This window comes from Colletotrichum phormii, assembly GCF_030913505.1.
Source record: "Colletotrichum phormii strain CBS 102054 chromosome Unknown BDP81scaffold_29, whole genome shotgun sequence".
NCBI lineage: Eukaryota > Fungi > Ascomycota > Sordariomycetes > Glomerellales > Glomerellaceae > Colletotrichum > Colletotrichum phormii.
The window spans coordinates 13,679-29,043 of record NW_026851471.1 but is presented as its reverse complement, the minus strand read 5'-3'; the positions used below and the strand labels follow the sequence as shown (position 1 = coordinate 29,043).

Genomic DNA, 15,365 nt, shown 5'->3' with positions numbered 1-15,365 from the left:
TTCTCAAATATCACCGGGCGGCAATCCCAGTCAAAGAGGAGAGGAATCCGCCTCCCCGATCTCACTGATAAAGGCATCCCAGATGTTCGAACGGCCTCAGCGAGGAAGTGGAGCCAGCTCAATGTTGTATAGGTTGACCGAAGTGGAATGAACTAAATCTACGGATTCCCCGTTGGTGGGAAGCTGTAGCTGCATACTAAGCCACGTGGGAAAGGGCGTCGGAACGACGTTGGTCTCGCTCTTCCGAGAAGTTGTCTTCTTTGCACTATTTCTGCATCCCCGATGCCGTTGGCGGAGCGGGATGTGGTTCCATTTCGGCCCCAGGTTCCAGGGCTTGGATGCGCCGGCCGGTCCGGCACGCCGTCCGGGCAAAGCTTACTTTTCGGCTACGAGGCAGGCTGCAAGTTTGGAGTTTCATGGGAATCCTAGTCTGGAGAAACGGTAACAGGACTCCATTGCAGCTACGGACCCATGTACTGAAAGCACTGGTTGCTGACTCCGAGCTGTCGGCCCTTTTCCATGAGGCAGGAGTAATCGAAGTCGGCGAGAGTGAGGTAGAACCTGAATACCTAATAGGTATACCATATACCCTTGTCCATTCTTCCTGAGCACTGTGTAAGATCAAGACACTTGGGTTGTACGGATACTTTGCAAGTACGAGTACTTGCGTTTGTAGCCAATGGCCCCCTTCCAGCATATCTGTACGTATGTGTCAAAGGTAGGAGCAGTCTGGCAGGGCTGGAAGACCCAGTACGGCCCTTTTCTCCCTTCAATCTGGGAAGTGGAGGCTGGGGCAATGGGCATATCCGGATCCATAGACAAGTGGCGGGATTGACGCCCAAACACCCACCCAAAACGTGCGAACTCTATATGTAGCACCCTGGCCGGAGCTCATCACATGAGCAATGACACCTGCAAGTCGCTCTGCGGAGACCATTTCTCGAATGCAACGAGGGACTCGTTGTTTGTCCCCGTTGCGTTCGGTGCGGCCTCGACGTGACGGCCCCCCTAGCAGAGTAGGCAGGATCAGCATATTGGACAGGGTGCTCTGGGCGGGTCGAACGGAGGTTTTGAGTCACATCAGCGGTGTTCAGGACCCTCCTAACAGCTGCAAGACATCAATTCAGGGCAGATATGGCCCCTAAAGCGGTCTTTGATGACCAGGGGTACTGGAGGTCATGGCGGTTCGGCGACGGAGAGCAGTGGTTGAGGTCTCAAGAATGAGGGGTCCTATGAAGCAGGGTTAGTTACGCTTGGGCGTTGGAGATGAAATGAGCATGAAGTTGAGCGGGAGTCCCCGACTGTCAGTGTCTAGTCCACTCGTATCGACTGCCCTGGCGTGCCTGGATTAAATTCATGGGAGAACGCAAAAGTTCCTGCCGTGCAATACGCAGTAGGATCCATAGGGTTTGAGGAGATTTGCTCGCTGGGCAGGGATGAGAATTGGCTTGCCTGGATTCGCAGACTGTGGGACTATCAGAGCATTCAATTGATGCCTGGTGATGGGCTGAGGCAGAGCAGACGGTGCCAGTAGATTACTGAGCGGTCGGTGCAGCTTGGACGGAATTGATCCAAGAGAGCAAGGTGCCATTTGTGCATCATGCTGAGATGCATCTTATATATAGCCTCCCCAACTCGGAGATTTCCAGGGGCATTGCATCGCTCTAATACTAATGTCTATATACGTACAGATACTCTCCTCCCATCACATGGAAAAGAGTGTTCGGCCTCACCGCCAGCCAGACCCTCTTCCTTACCGCCTGAGCGTCGACTGGAAGGGCACGCGGCAGTCGAATTGCTCATTTTCCAAGTTCGATACGTCATCTCCCTCACCGACTACCACCGACTGCGTTGCTGGCGGAATGCCGATCTCCATGCTTCAGCAATTGCTGCGCCATGCCAAGGGTTGAACATCAACCGCAATAGAAAGGTGCTCATGAATGGGCAGAAGTATAGTTGTACACACGAAACCGTTTATCCGTACATATGCAGATACGGATACTTGGTATCAGTAACCTTCGGTTGTCGTTGTGGAGCAATGAGACAACAATGTAAGAGCCCCTAGCATTCCCGTTTGTCAATTGAACCGTTTCCTCGCTGCTGCCAGCATCGCCGGATGAGCCACCGTGCGCTTGTCAGAATTCTAAATCCTCCCGGGCACTGATCCTTGTTTGGAGGCAATGATTGACACCCGCCCTGGGCTGGACGGACTAATTAAGTTATGAAGCCAACAAAGTACAGCTACATAGCACCTGAGGGCACGTGTTGTTGTCCGTTTATGGACGTTGTGAATACCTAGGTATGTTTGCATAACAAAGTCAACATAGTGACCGAGCTATGGTGACATGTGTGGTGACGGCCTCGTGCCCGCTGTCATTGGTACTAAGGCCTGCCCGGCTCAAATTACGGTGGGATGGCCGGGCTGCATCGGACACTTACCTACACTGCTGCAGAACTATCTTCGTCGATACGCGGCGCAGTGCGGGCTTTCAGGCATGGACACGACATAGGGGTTGGGTGACGGAAAATGGGAACTGTTGTCGTCTCTCTGAGGGCCCGTAACTCGCAGAGCCGCCGTCAGGCTACACATTGGAGGGTCATTTTTGGGAGGGTGTGAAGAGCTGGCTTCGTGACTCCTGGGATTGGTGTAGCACAGATTTAGATTCAGCGGGCGTGAATGAGTATGGCTAGCAGCCCCCAAATTAACATTCACCCGGATCAACAGCATTACACCCTACCTGGTCTGGCTCGTCCAACATTTGGATGGTTTGGAGCAGCCGGGACTTAGAAGTTTGAGGGACGACTCGGTGAGCAAGCTTTGCCTGCGGAAACCCTCCACGGTCCCCTGCTGCCCCTCAACAATAATCCTTCGACAAGTCCTTCAGACCGATACACTGCTGGTGTCAACCTAGGCTTCACGGAGTCGCGGTCGTTAAGTTCCTCTAAAGAAGGTCGCAGATCTTACAAGTTAGACCAACCCCTAAGAAGCCGGAGTCCGGGGACAAGTTGAGGATCAAATTTTCTATTCCGTCACCAGCACCAAGGTATCCCATCCTGTCGCATCTGTCGGCAACCAGGGTACTGTCGCCCCCAATAGAAATGGGGCTTCCGATGCGTTTTGAATGCCAATTTTCCACTAAACGTTTTGTCTGCAACACTGCGCGACGGGAGGGTTCGGGATGTGGCTGTCGCTGGCGGCATGCGACCTATCTCGCTCATCACTCTGGGATTCGAAATAGTATCCGCAGGTCGGATAATTAACACCGCATTGCCCCTGACAATTCGGCAACGGTGGAGACCTGGGGTTCGGAGGCAACAGACCGTTGAGGAAGCTCGGCACGACGACAATATGACGAAGGGCCGATCAGTCAGCTCGGGACCGCCTTTCTCCAGTCAGAACGTCTGCGGGGGTTTGTAGTTTTGGAGATTTTGATAGAGCCTTGCCATCTAATAAGCGGTCTATAAAGATTGGCCATAGAGATCCCGTCTCGAGTCGGAGGCAACCTTGAACCGAACTACATCTCAAATACACAGTGACACAGATGCTTCAACGGCCCCGCACCGGTCAATCAAACGAGCGCTCGGGAGGAGGGGAGGGCGAGGGGGGAACGAAGCCCAGGGACGTCGATGAGTGAGTGTCCAGCCCAGAAAGCTTGCCCGTCGCTTGCTTTTCGGGGGTGGCTTGCTGGTTTGCATTTTGGCCTTGATGGCGCAGTCAAAGTCAATCAGGTGACGGGCAACCTCGAGAGTCGTTTCAATGGGGAGGATCCCGCGCAAACCACCAAATGCAGAGCCCCGGGACCAGACGCGCCGAAACCAGTCGAGTTGTCCAAGGCCTATCTTACACTGTCTCCCTTGGCAGATTGTTATCATAGCCCGGCCAGAGGAAAGATGCTGTCACGACATGCCACTCAAACGATATCGCCAGTATCATGATATCAACCTAGCACCGCCTAACCTTATCACAATTATCTTCAGCAACTAGGCGCATCCGGAGACGCTCTGTTCGTCTAGGGGTGTTTTACCATTCGAGAAGGTGACAAGAAGGCCGGTGACGGCAGATTAGCAGCCATCAGATCTACTAGGGGATATGATATGTGACAAGCGCAACGGGCAAGCAGACCACCACGGGGGAGGCAGAGAGTGAGGGGGGCAGATGCGACGTTCTCGGCCTGTGAGGGAACCCCCTCGAGCCCTTCACCGGTTGCACACCTGGTCAAGTTGCCATAGCCTATGACTGAGAGACAAACTCTTTCCCACGGCCCAAGCATCCAAGTGCAGGATGACATCCCTGAAGTTTGCGAACAGAATCACTCATCATCCCGGGTTACTCAATTGCTTGCGTGCTTGCGAGCTTGCGACATGGAAGCTTTTCCTCTCTTGAGCCTGTATCCGTACCGGTCAATTTCTGACGAGAAGATGACAGTCTCACCCCGGCATCTCATCTTACTTTAACTGCCGCTGCGACGTGAATGTGGGATGGGATGCAACGGCCCTGTCCGTCCAATGGCCATAGCTCCATGCAGCAGCGCATTCTATAGGGAAAGGGTGTGAAGAGCTTCAGCACTGAAAGTCAGTTTCCTCACCTCAACCGGCAGAAACCGAGCGTCGAGTACAGGTACACAGCAGACCCAGGTATCTTGAGTTACACCCTGCCCTTTTCTCAACCTCACGATATCCGGTAGTGCTTGACTGCTACGTGAGCTCGTGTGCTTGAAAATACACGAAAGGTGTATTCTACCCAAGCTTTCGACGAGGGCGTCACTAGCTTTTGCCCTACATACGTACAATGCACTGATGATCCGGCGCGAATGCAATCAAAATGCGGGCTGAAGAACAGACCAACCGCTGCGAAAGTACTTTGTACAGCCCTACAATGATGGCAAACATCCGTTTTTAGCCCACCCTTCTCATTCGCTCCGGGGCCGAAGATGCCTCATGACGACCGAGGTGCAGGATGAGAAAAGCCGCTTGCTTGCTGCGACGCGCAGCTTCTTTGACACCCGCATGCTGCTTGAAAACGGATTTATCCAGCGTAGCCGGCTTGGCGTCGAAGCCGTTTGCAATTGACGCAGAGAGTGACAGACTGAGAGGGGAGGGAAAAAGATCCACAGCTTCACCGGTCACCCAAGTTGAGCAGGTTGCGATATTGATCGCCCGGCGTGGCAGTTGGAACTTGGGCTAGGCTAGATTGCCATGTTTTTGAGTGCCATGTAGTTCGCTTCTGGGGGCTACGCCGGACGGCGCCGTTGGGCCAACCGAGGAAGCCTTTCATTGCCAATGTCGCTTGGCTGAACGCCGTTAGAGTGGGCAGAACCGGCGCGTGCTGCCAGAAGTCCACAACCCATCTAGACGAAGCAGGCCGAGTATTTCGTACAGTTCGGAGAGGCCAGACCGGACATCGGGGCGAAGCGTGTGTTAGTGTTGATGCCCCATCGTCATGAGCGGCATAGGGATTGTCTCACTCATCAGGCTCACTCTTACACTCACTGTCGTACTCCGTACTCACAATGAATGAGTGAGTGAGCATGTTGTACAACAAACAGATTCTCACACCCCCCAAGAACCTCTCACTTATCCCACGCAGGCACGCGCGCGCCTCATATGTACATCGAATAGGCGATGTGCCATGCCAACGCCCAAGACATCTTCGAACGCCCTGCGCTGAACGCCCCGCGGCTCATCAGACAAGTTGATGAGAGCACCAGAGACAGCATACAGTGTTGCACAGCGCCCAAAAGGTACGCCAATGAGCGACTCGCCGTGCCTGATGTGGTCTCGCATCTGCGTCGCAACGCATCATCAAATGTATCCGTACGGAGTACATGTAGCCAGATATATCATCATCGTATCTGTAATGCTCCTGCTCTCCTGTACAGTTGCGCTGGACAGTGCCCGGCCATATTTTTTCTCTCATCAGCTGAGCTGCGATGCGATGCACGGCATCCCAACTGCCAGCAACCGCGTCTCCCTAGACAATTCCCCGGGCCCAATCCCTTATAGAGGGAGCCCTTTGTTACATGGTCCTGTGTGCCCAACTTGACTTCTGGCACGGAACCGCCACTGCTCACTTACACCCCACGACGCAAACCTCACCTCACACCGTTCATCAATATCGTTGATGGGGGCAGCGCGCGGGAGGCACGTCGAAACACCTTCAGATGACCATCTGGTATCCCCGTCGTGCATACTAACTGCCACTAGCCCCCACCCCCCTCCCTCTCCCTTCTTGATCCCACGTTCTCCCACGTTGGGCAGGTCGAGCTGTTCCAAGTTCCGAACCACCAAAGACAACAACCACCACGCTACTGCTCGAGAACAGCGTGGTGGCTTGCGGGACCCAGAATGCCCAAATACGTGCCACGAGCCAACCTGGATATGGCATCTATAGACGGGGGGGGGGCTTCTTTCCTCTGACGGTATCGACAAATCTGAAGGGTCCCACGAAACGTTCTCTCACCCCACGCCAGCACCCCGTCTGATGCCGTGGGAGTCGCTCCTTCGTCCGGGACCCTTGTACTCCCACTCGTTCTTCACCTGATCCCTCACCGAGGACTTCTAGTCTGTAATATCGGTCAGTCCAGAGTGGGCGGCATCGGGCCGCAAAGGGATGGCTGACGGCCGTCAGCGTCCAGTCTCGTTTGCGTATGTGTGTGCCATTGATTCCATCACCACCCGCTCAAACGAAAACTACCCGCCGCTTGTTTCTTAGCAACCCAAAACTCGACCGTTTGCTCCTGGTCATGGTCAAACGCAGGCCCGTACAGCGCAGCAAAACCCAAGATTGCCCGACATCACCACCTCGCCATCCTGATCCCCTATCACTTGTCTCATTTCCAACTGGTCCCATTGTCCATAAGCTCGGTCTGCCTTTCTCACGCTTTGCCCGGCATATCTCGTAACCCGACGACCAACGAGAGGACGGCGGGCCACTGCACTGCAGCTTCACCGGTCAATCCTCCTCGCGCGTACGTGCCTCCCTCCCCTTGCACACTCATGTAGACGGACAGACACACACTCACACACCCTCTCTCCGGTCCCTCCCACACGTTACAGCACTAAGCACATCAAGCACAAACCCTGTGACGTGTGTGTACTTCGTAGTGGTCGAACTAACAGAAATACCCCCTCTCCACTCTTCCCTGTCAAGCCCTGTCGTGTCTCGCCTTGCAATGAATGGCCCATGAAGTACCTATTAGTCCAGTCCCACTCCTCAATCATCCCCTCATAATTAGCACGCTTTTTTTTTTTTTCACGAACCATGTAACCCTCGTTGCGTGTACCCAAAGCGGTAAAATTTGCCCAGTCCTAGTTGCTCGGTATATGGTGACCCTGTTTTGCTCTAGTTTCTCTGTAGTCGGGATGTGTTTGGCCTTGTTATCTCATCTTCAAGGATGGATTGAAGAGGTAGGGCCATGGAGAGTCACTCTGGGTGGGATGGATGAAATGTGTCGGGTGTGCATGTATGTCTGTGTACTTTCGAGGGATGTGAGCAAGGCGGTTGGACGCTGCAGAATCATGAATGTCGGCTACTGCACGCACTTTGAACCTTTTCGCGCGCTTTCTTCCGTAATGTGTAATCCTCAGAAAGTATCACGGAAACCCACATTCTGCGAGGTATGAAGCCGCGACTTTGGGAAGCATTCGGGGCACATGAACACGAGAGACACGCGCTTTGGCTCAAAAGGGCAAGGGTTTGATGAGGGAACACGCAATAAGTGTCAAGTAGGTATCTAAGTTTTCTCAATTCTCTTTTATGGTATCAGCGCTACTGCGCCGTTTGTGCTGTGCTGCCAAAGTGCATCCATCTGTTTGGTGAAAAGAGTGTGACGAGGTGTTGGTGGGTATTTCAAGTACAGGAAAAATTGTTTGCGTTCTTTTCCCTCTACACCACCATCCAAGATGGTGATGGGTGAAGGGAAATCCAAGACGCCTATAAGCAAAATAACTAAGAAAGATGTGTATGTAAACTCCCGTTGACCAGTTCGCCGTGTGGTGGCAGGACAAACGAAAAAAAACATGCTTGTGCCTTGTCCCAAACTCCAATTTGCATTCCCTGCTTTCCCAACAGTATACCCCGGAAACAAGAACAAAATGAAACCATCGCCGGATGAAAATGCTGCCAAGTGTCTGCGGTTGAAGACCGTTGAGTGCTTTTATCGCAACGCGTGTGAGTGAGTGGTGATAAAAGTCGGGAGCCGAGACAGACGCGGGCCACGTCGGCTAATGCACGACCTGACCGACCATGAACAGACAGAGGAAAGACTGAGCGAGAGGTGACGTGATGGAGGGTACACCGTCTCGTCTCGTCTTGCTCGACCGGGGAGAGCCGCCGCTAGCCCGGTGCCGTGGTCGGCGTAGTCGCCCGAATAAAGTTGAATAGTCCGCGACGCCGTCTCTTCTTTTGCTTCCCACCCTTGCGGACCCTCCCGTCCAAAATACCCATGGTTCCGCACTCTCTCCGCGTGGTGTTGATCCTCGTGCCCACACAAAGTTGTTGCTGGTTTTGTGTGGGCGGTTTGCTCTGTTGTCTTCCCGCCTCTTGGTGTATTTCCTCCTACTCGTTTCTTGCCAGCCAAAAAAGGAAATTTGTTGAAATGCTCGTTTCCGTATCAGCGCCGTAACTTCCTGTCCGCAATGCTCAAATTCGCAAACGCCATGAGTAAGATGCAGGTTTGCACCTTGCTGTGTTTTCTTTTTTTCCCGAAGAATCTCGCTCTCCCTTCCCCTCTGCCAATGATGAAATATTCCTCCTCTTACAACGTGAGCCATGCGAATGTGTTGCTTGGCTCATCATGTGGGATCAGCGTGGTCGAGACCCCTCATCCGTTCCCCTCTTACTGCGTGGGTGCAGCCATCATGCCTCCACCGGTCCTGTCGTAGCCATGCAGACGGGAGTTCAAATTGGAGACGGCGTCGGTTCTTGGTAAAGGGCCCGTCCATATGGACAAAATGTCGTGGAAGGCTGCCTTAGCGCGATGCAGCATTCTCGATGTACCCAAGCCAAGGTTGGTGATGGCTCCGGAGCCAAATACGCCGGTACCGTGTAATTGTCGTCTCGAAGCAGGCCGCCGTTCCCTTTGATTAGGGCCATGCTTGGCGTGTTGGTTGTGTGGCTGTGTGACGCGACGCTTCCTCGAAGTTGCTAAGTATCAAAAGTCGTTGAAGAAGAAGAATTTGGTATAGGCGAAAATTTTGACGAAATTGTCTTGCACAATCCTCTTCTCATCCCATCTCTTTAGTGGTGAGCTTTGTCCCGAGAGGCCGGAGGGACAGAGCCAAAGCTGTCGAGAGAGGATGTGAAATGTGATGGAAGACAGGATGTGCCGCAGACCGGATCTGCACCCCGGGCGTGGGCCATTCTAGATCGGGATGTTGTCTAAGAAGTGGTAGATAAAGGGAATGATGGCAAGCCTCGTCGATTTCGTTCGACGATGACCTTATAATCCGACGGGCGTGTTGTTACGTCTAATCATGCTCTCCCACACGATCGGTGCTGAAGGCTTGCATTCGCCTGCGATGAGACACATGTTAGTCCCAAAGTCTAGAATAGGGGTGCAAAAGAAGAAAGGCCATAGGAAAAAGAAAGAGTATAACCGCATCAACCGCCAAACGGGAGAAGGGTGCTGCTACTGTGTCTGTGATCGATGCTCTGGCTTGCTCTGCTCTCTCTAGCCTGGGGAGGGGGGACAGGGACATTGGGCGTGCCAAATTTCCTGCCCATACACCCCCATGCCAGTGCCAATTCCAGGTGCTTAGAGTTTGAGTGGAGTTGGAGGCCACATTGCCATTTCCGTGGCAGCAGACAGACACAGCACAAGCACGCACCCCTGCCCGGCGTGGCAGAATGGGGATGATCTACTCCAAGAGCAAAAGAAAGATTGAGGGATAAGGATGGAGGACGGGGTTGCCGTGGAGAGAAGGAAACATACCACAAACTTCATCGCCCCTGTGTTTGACGCACGTCAGTATTTTGTTCAAGAGCAGAGTCAGAGAGGAAGGGCGAGTAAAAATGACTCGGTTTGATCCGTTGAGGTTTTCAAGAAGGGGCGCATGGTGAAGGGAAAAAGAAACCATTGTAGACGTACCTGTACTCGAAATGTGTCACACACGGAGGGCAGCGTCGTTGTGTGCGAGTGTAGACGGGGCACCACCGCGAGACGATCCAGCGGACGTGGCCGCAGTGAAATTCTCTCTGTGAAGCAGATAATTGTCAGTTTACAGTCCTGACGTGTACACCAAGTATCCTTCATCGTCGAGATCGTGCGTGTTTGGCGGACAGGACGTACTTGAGTGTAGTTGCACATTGCTGCTTCAGGGTGTTGTGTGGTTTTCTCGTGGGACGTGGCGACCGGAGGTAGATCCGAAGGCAACAGAAAAAAAAAACCAGGCGGCGGGTATTAGTCGAAATGGGTTGAGTACGGTGTAGGCGGGGATCCGAGTCGTACAGTCAGGGGGGGTGTGGTGGCCAGAAGATACGGGCTTTGGTGAGTGAGAAGATTCAAACGTTGGTAGACGAGAAACAAGAATGGTAGAAAAGATCGATATAGAGCTGGAAACACGGTGAAGCCGTCGTCAAAGTCGAAAAAGTGTGGGCACGTTTGTGTTTAAAGGTCGGGGCGAAGTGTTGTCGAGAGTGTAGATTCGGATGGGAACAAGGCGAGAGGTGCGAAGAGTGTGTGGGAGAGGTGCTTGGAGGTTCTGTATATAGATGGCCTGGTGCTTGGAGACTTTGATGGATGGAGTCAGTGGGCGACGCTCAGGGAACCCACGCAAAGAATGTACCTGGGATTGTCATGCAAGGTCAGGGCCATACAACAAGTACCGCTACGTCGGAGGTATATGTAAGGTAAACGGGACGAAGGGGGGGTGTGAGTGGGAGGGCCAGACCAGACTGATAGACAGACTGAGAGAGAGAGCGAGAGAAAGAGAAGGAAGAAGGCGAGCCGGTAGCAGAGACAAGTGAGAGTAGCAAGAGAGACACAAACAAGCCTGAGTCCTGAGCCAGCCAGAGCCAGAGCAGAGCCAGAGCCGGCGGGGGCCCAAAAGGCAGACCAGACTGGCGGGCAGATGAGCAAGCATCATGGTCCCAGAATTGTGATTGCCCCCTTGGCCCTTGCTCTCTGGCTTGCCGGGCTCCAGAAAGGTTAGAAAGCCAGGCCGTGGGCCACTAGACCTTGGTGCCCTGGACTCTGGAGTGAGAGAAGGACGGATGGATCGGGCAGAAAGAGACAAATGATGCGGTATGCCGAATAGAAAGGGTGCGCGCAGTGTTCAGGCTCTTGCTCGTTCCCTCTTGGAGCACAATCCCTTCAGGCTCAGGCCCGGTCCGAGGGGGTGTGCGTAGGTTTTTGGGCCGTCCTGGGGGGAGTGTGTGCCCGAGTCCCCCTCCTCCACGTAGGAATAGTGTATCCGTACGGATACATAGACGCACACTTCAAGTCGCACACGGTGCCGCTGCACAGCACTGGCTATGTTGTCTGTCTGTCCGTCGGTCACGTATGGGGTAAACTGGACCAAAGCCCAAGCAAGGAACCTATACTCCGTACAGCAAGGCACACATCCGGTCCAACTTCCCACCATCCATCCCAGGCACGCATACCAGACCGGCGGCGCGCTGTGTCTACGTAACTATCCCTGTTTCCTCGCCTGTTGTGGCTCCGTTTTCTCATTGGTTGCTCGGTCTGGTCTCGTTTGGTTTGGTGGCTAAACGTCTGCCCCTCCGCGCCGGTGTGCGTGCTGCTTTGCAACCTTTGCCTGTTATGTCAGCAGTGTAGCCATTGATGCTCTCAGCGTCATGGTTTGTGGAAAGAGGAAAAGGGGACGGAAACCCACTAGATGGACCCGTACTATTCTACTGGTGGCCGGCCGGGCACCACGGGTAGCCAAACAAACCATAACGACGCTTGAGTTGGCTTTCCACGCCAGACGTACATGGCTTGCCGTAGGGCAGTTTTGCCCAAAATTGGCTCTCGAGACTAGTCGGCGCCAGGGGTGATCCTTCTTCACGGACGGCAAGACTCCAGAGATAGCGAAACAGGCACCGACTCGTCCCCTAAAACTGCGTTGCCCTTCTCGAGCTTCTATTCGACGAAGGCGCAAAATTTGAGGAGGAGGGCCACGCAAAAAGGGGGACGGACTGGGGGGGGTGATGGACGACCAGCGAGCCAGTAGACAGCTGTTAAGCTGCTGGACGTGTGGACTTTGGACGGTTGGTGATCCTTGGCCACCACCGAGGAGCTGACGCTAAACACCAAGCCATACCAGAAGGAGGAGGGCAGAGAAAAGAGAGTTTTCTCACAGTGAGTAAACTAACCATGTTAGGAGATTTGGTCGGGGATGTTGACGCTAGTGCGTCTTCACAGCTCTTCTCTCTCGACAAGGTGCCTTGCTTGCGATGAACTTGCGCTGGCTGTTGCCTCTGCTCTCTTTCTCTGTCGTCTCCTTGCCAGGACTCACTTCGGTCTTCACCAATTACGAATCAGAAATGGGTCCCCAGACACATGACTTTCAAGCTCCCGGCAGGGATTATGGAAGCAAGAGAACGTGCGCTTCTCGCTGCGTGCCATCAAGGCCCAGAAACCGCTGGGACGTACGCCGGGGACCCTCCCCCTTGTGCAAGGGGTTTGGGTGTGAGTCGTCAGTGACCGCGGTAGAGCTGAGAAGCGAAACGATCAAGGGGTGCAGAGGAGGGCAAGAACGCGTTAACTCAGAGACGAAAGCCAGATTGAAATGCAACTGAGGGGGGCAACAATGCAGCTTCCCTGATCATATTCTCGTCACCTGGGCTGGGAACTCAGGACTTCGATGCTACAGAGTCGGACAGGGGCAATGACGAGAGCCAAAGGTTGAGGGTACGGTACTCTTGTGCATGGCCCTAGAGCTCGGTACATTGTACATTGGCAAGTTAACACCCCGCACTCGCGTCGAGAACGTGAAGAAGGAGGCAGTTCTGACAGAGAAAGAGAAAGCGATGCAGCACAGCAAGGGTAGATGCAAACGCAATGCTGGCGCAGCCGCGCGGTGCCGACGCAGGGCCTGGCTTCACGCACGAACGGTACTGACAAGAACGGTTAGACAGTCGACGTCGAGCACAACGGGCAGTTCAGACAAATCCCCTGGCGGAATCCGTACGAAAAGATGCCGGAGGTTATGGTAATGCGCTACTCGAGTCAAGGCAGCGTTTCCCACGTCTAATGAGACTCTGGAGTCTAGAGTCGTCTCTCGAACGGGCATCATGGCTGCAGTGTGACAACTGAACGCTTTCCGAGAACGACTTAGTGATTCTCGGGCAGATATTCAAGCTAGTTGCCTCACTTTCACCACGATGAGATGAGAGAACGAGAAGTTCATTTAAAGATTTCAGTTGCAAAACAGACGTTGTTCTTGGCTTGGCTGAGGTCAAAAATATTCCGCAAAATGTAACAAGAAGCACGGGAACTCGAAAGTATCTGCCCAGACCACCCAGTCTCTGGGATCTCGCACCGTCGCATGCAATGGGCATATACCGGGGTTCAAACTTATGCATGTCTTTGTGCGTCCGCCGTTCTGGCAGGGCCCGGGGGCATAAGTACATCCCCATCCATATTATGCCTCGGCAGTCCACAGATCTTCTGTCGCCCACATCTTTCTCGCGAGTCTCACCCAGGCGTGGGCGTGCCAGACCATGTCATTGTCAGGTCACTTTTTCTCATGTATTCATATGTATTCATTTATTTCATTTCTTCAACCAGATCGATGGGCGAGACTTTGGGACACAGCCCATCGGTCTGCACGTGGCCCAGCCCCTGTCTTGCGGAGATCATTCAGACCCCGTTTGTCAAGGCGAAACGACGGAGAGGCGCATCCCAATGCCATTTCGTACCATATTACTCGCCCTGGCCAGCGCTGAGGGCAGAATCCGTTCATAACTGCGTGAGCCTTGTCTTTTTCCAAGTTCCAGCTGTCCCTCAAGGTGCCGACGCTAGTGAGAACCTGGATCTTCCGATGCAGAGGCCATCATCTCCGTCGAGATTGATAAGGTCACCGCTTCTTTTATGTGACTGGACTGACGACATCTTCCTAGTAAATGCGTACTGTGCTCTTTGATTTGATATCGTATCCATCTTTTCGTTTCCGTTTACCCCATCCAGGGTCTTTCGAGAGCTAAGAGTCACAACTCGCAACTTGCAGTTGCTCGCGTGGCGTCCTTCACCCACTTCCTGTTCGTATCAAACTTCCAGCTGATGAGGTGGCTCTATGTGGCTCTCCACTGCGGACATGGGACTTGCCGCTAGGCGTTCCTAGACAGGTTGACTATTGTCCCATTCTTGGGGACGTTTCAAATTCGCCTTGTCTTTTGTGTGTGCTCGTCTTCGCTCCGCAGCCTCCGCAAGCTGCATTTTTCCCGACGGGGCTATCCTTTCACCACGTGGAAAATGTCATTCGATTCAACGGGGAAGCCACTGGTCGACGGTTCTCCCCTTTCACTATTCATCAACCGGCGCAGCCCTTTCCGTCAGCCCCCGGCCGCTTGCCGCCCGGCCCCGTCACCGGTAGTATCGCGGATGGATGGTAGCGCCTCGTGCTTAGCAAGGAGCTTGCCCGTTCGAACCCGTTGAGAACATGATGGATGTTCTCTTTCGCCAGACCGATGAAAGATAGTTTACCGTTTGACCCACCACGGTCAAGAAGTTGAATGAAGCCAAAAGGGGGGGATGGCCAGTCGTTCCCTTTACATCCCACCGCAACCTGATCATCGCTTGGCCCTTTGGGTTCGTCTCGAGAGGTCTCGACTCTCGATAGATTTGCGGGAGAGTGATGCGCTTGACTCAACATACCTGTCACCGGTTGATGCCGGCTGTGCTGAAGGTATCCGTACGGAGTACGAAGTACGGGATAACAATTTGGGAGGGGGGAAGCATTATTAGGTGACTATTTGGCCCATGTTCCATCCTGGACCGGATCGACCGTGCGCTGCCTGCCAAATGCTGCAATGGAAATCTCCAACGATCCAAACCCCCCTTCCCCTTCACTCTTCCCCCCTCGCAAAGCTTGAGCCTGCAGCAAGTTAACCTCATTATGCTGTTTGACTTTTTCGGCGATCTCGCCGATGCTGCAAAGAAGACGACAGCACGAAGTCAGTTTGCCTGCCCCAAGAGCAGAAAGAGCCATGTCCGCCAAGTGTCGGGAAGAGCTCGATGCTGTCGTCCGGGTCGGGGCCCGCGGTTTTCCGCCTGCGTTGCTTTCTCGGGAACGACGATACTTTGATGTTTCGGTATTGGCTGGAGATGTACTCCAAAGAATAGGTAACACAGAGAGAGCCGCGGCTCGACATGCCCGCCGCGCTGCTTTTCTCCGACGTTGTCTTGTCCGAGCGGATCCGA

General features: G+C 53.7%; 4 protein-coding genes across 4 annotated transcripts; 2 read left to right on the top strand and 2 right to left on the bottom strand.

Annotated features, from left to right (window-relative positions):
- The first annotated feature begins 3,051 nt into the window (after positions 1–3,051).
- On the top strand, positions 3,052–3,579 carry BDP81DRAFT_439326 (uncharacterized protein). The gene has a single exon (XM_060591394.1). The coding sequence runs from the start codon at positions 3,200–3,202 to the stop codon at positions 3,416–3,418; it is 219 nt and encodes a 72-aa protein (XP_060439330.1). The 5' UTR covers positions 3,052–3,199; the 3' UTR covers positions 3,419–3,579.
- Positions 3,580–7,169: 3,590 nt separating this feature from the next.
- BDP81DRAFT_439324 (uncharacterized protein) lies at positions 7,170–7,628 on the top strand. The gene has a single exon (XM_060591393.1). It carries the CDS (start codon positions 7,324–7,326, stop codon positions 7,621–7,623), a length of 300 nt encoding a protein of 99 aa, XP_060439329.1. The 5' UTR covers positions 7,170–7,323; the 3' UTR covers positions 7,624–7,628.
- A 494-nt stretch (positions 7,629–8,122) lies between these two features.
- On the bottom strand, positions 8,123–9,209 carry BDP81DRAFT_120630 (uncharacterized protein). Its single transcript, XM_060581600.1, has one exon. The coding sequence runs from the start codon at positions 8,770–8,772 to the stop codon at positions 8,224–8,226; it is 549 nt and encodes a 182-aa protein (XP_060439328.1). The 5' UTR covers positions 8,773–9,209; the 3' UTR covers positions 8,123–8,223.
- A 231-nt stretch (positions 9,210–9,440) lies between these two features.
- Positions 9,441–10,201, bottom strand: BDP81DRAFT_332187 (uncharacterized protein; the record flags this gene model as incomplete). The annotated part of the gene is made up of 3 exons (XM_060585573.1): positions 9,441–9,514; positions 9,933–9,949; positions 10,089–10,201. Coding segments are annotated over 3 exons (204 nt in total), but the record flags the coding sequence as incomplete, so codon positions are not given.
- Positions 10,202–15,365: the final 5,164 nt, after the last annotated feature.

What these genes read in the sequence shown, in the direction of transcription:
- BDP81DRAFT_439326 (XM_060591394.1), top strand. Translation starts at nt 3,200, where the DNA reads ATGCGACCTATCTCGCTCATCACTCTGGGATTCGAAATAGTATCCGCA.
- BDP81DRAFT_439324 (XM_060591393.1), top strand. Translation starts at nt 7,324, where the DNA reads ATGGTGACCCTGTTTTGCTCTAGTTTCTCTGTAGTCGGGATGTGTTTG.
- BDP81DRAFT_120630 (XM_060581600.1), bottom strand. Translation starts at nt 8,772, where the DNA reads ATGGCTCACGTTGTAAGAGGAGGAATATTTCATCATTGGCAGAGGGGA.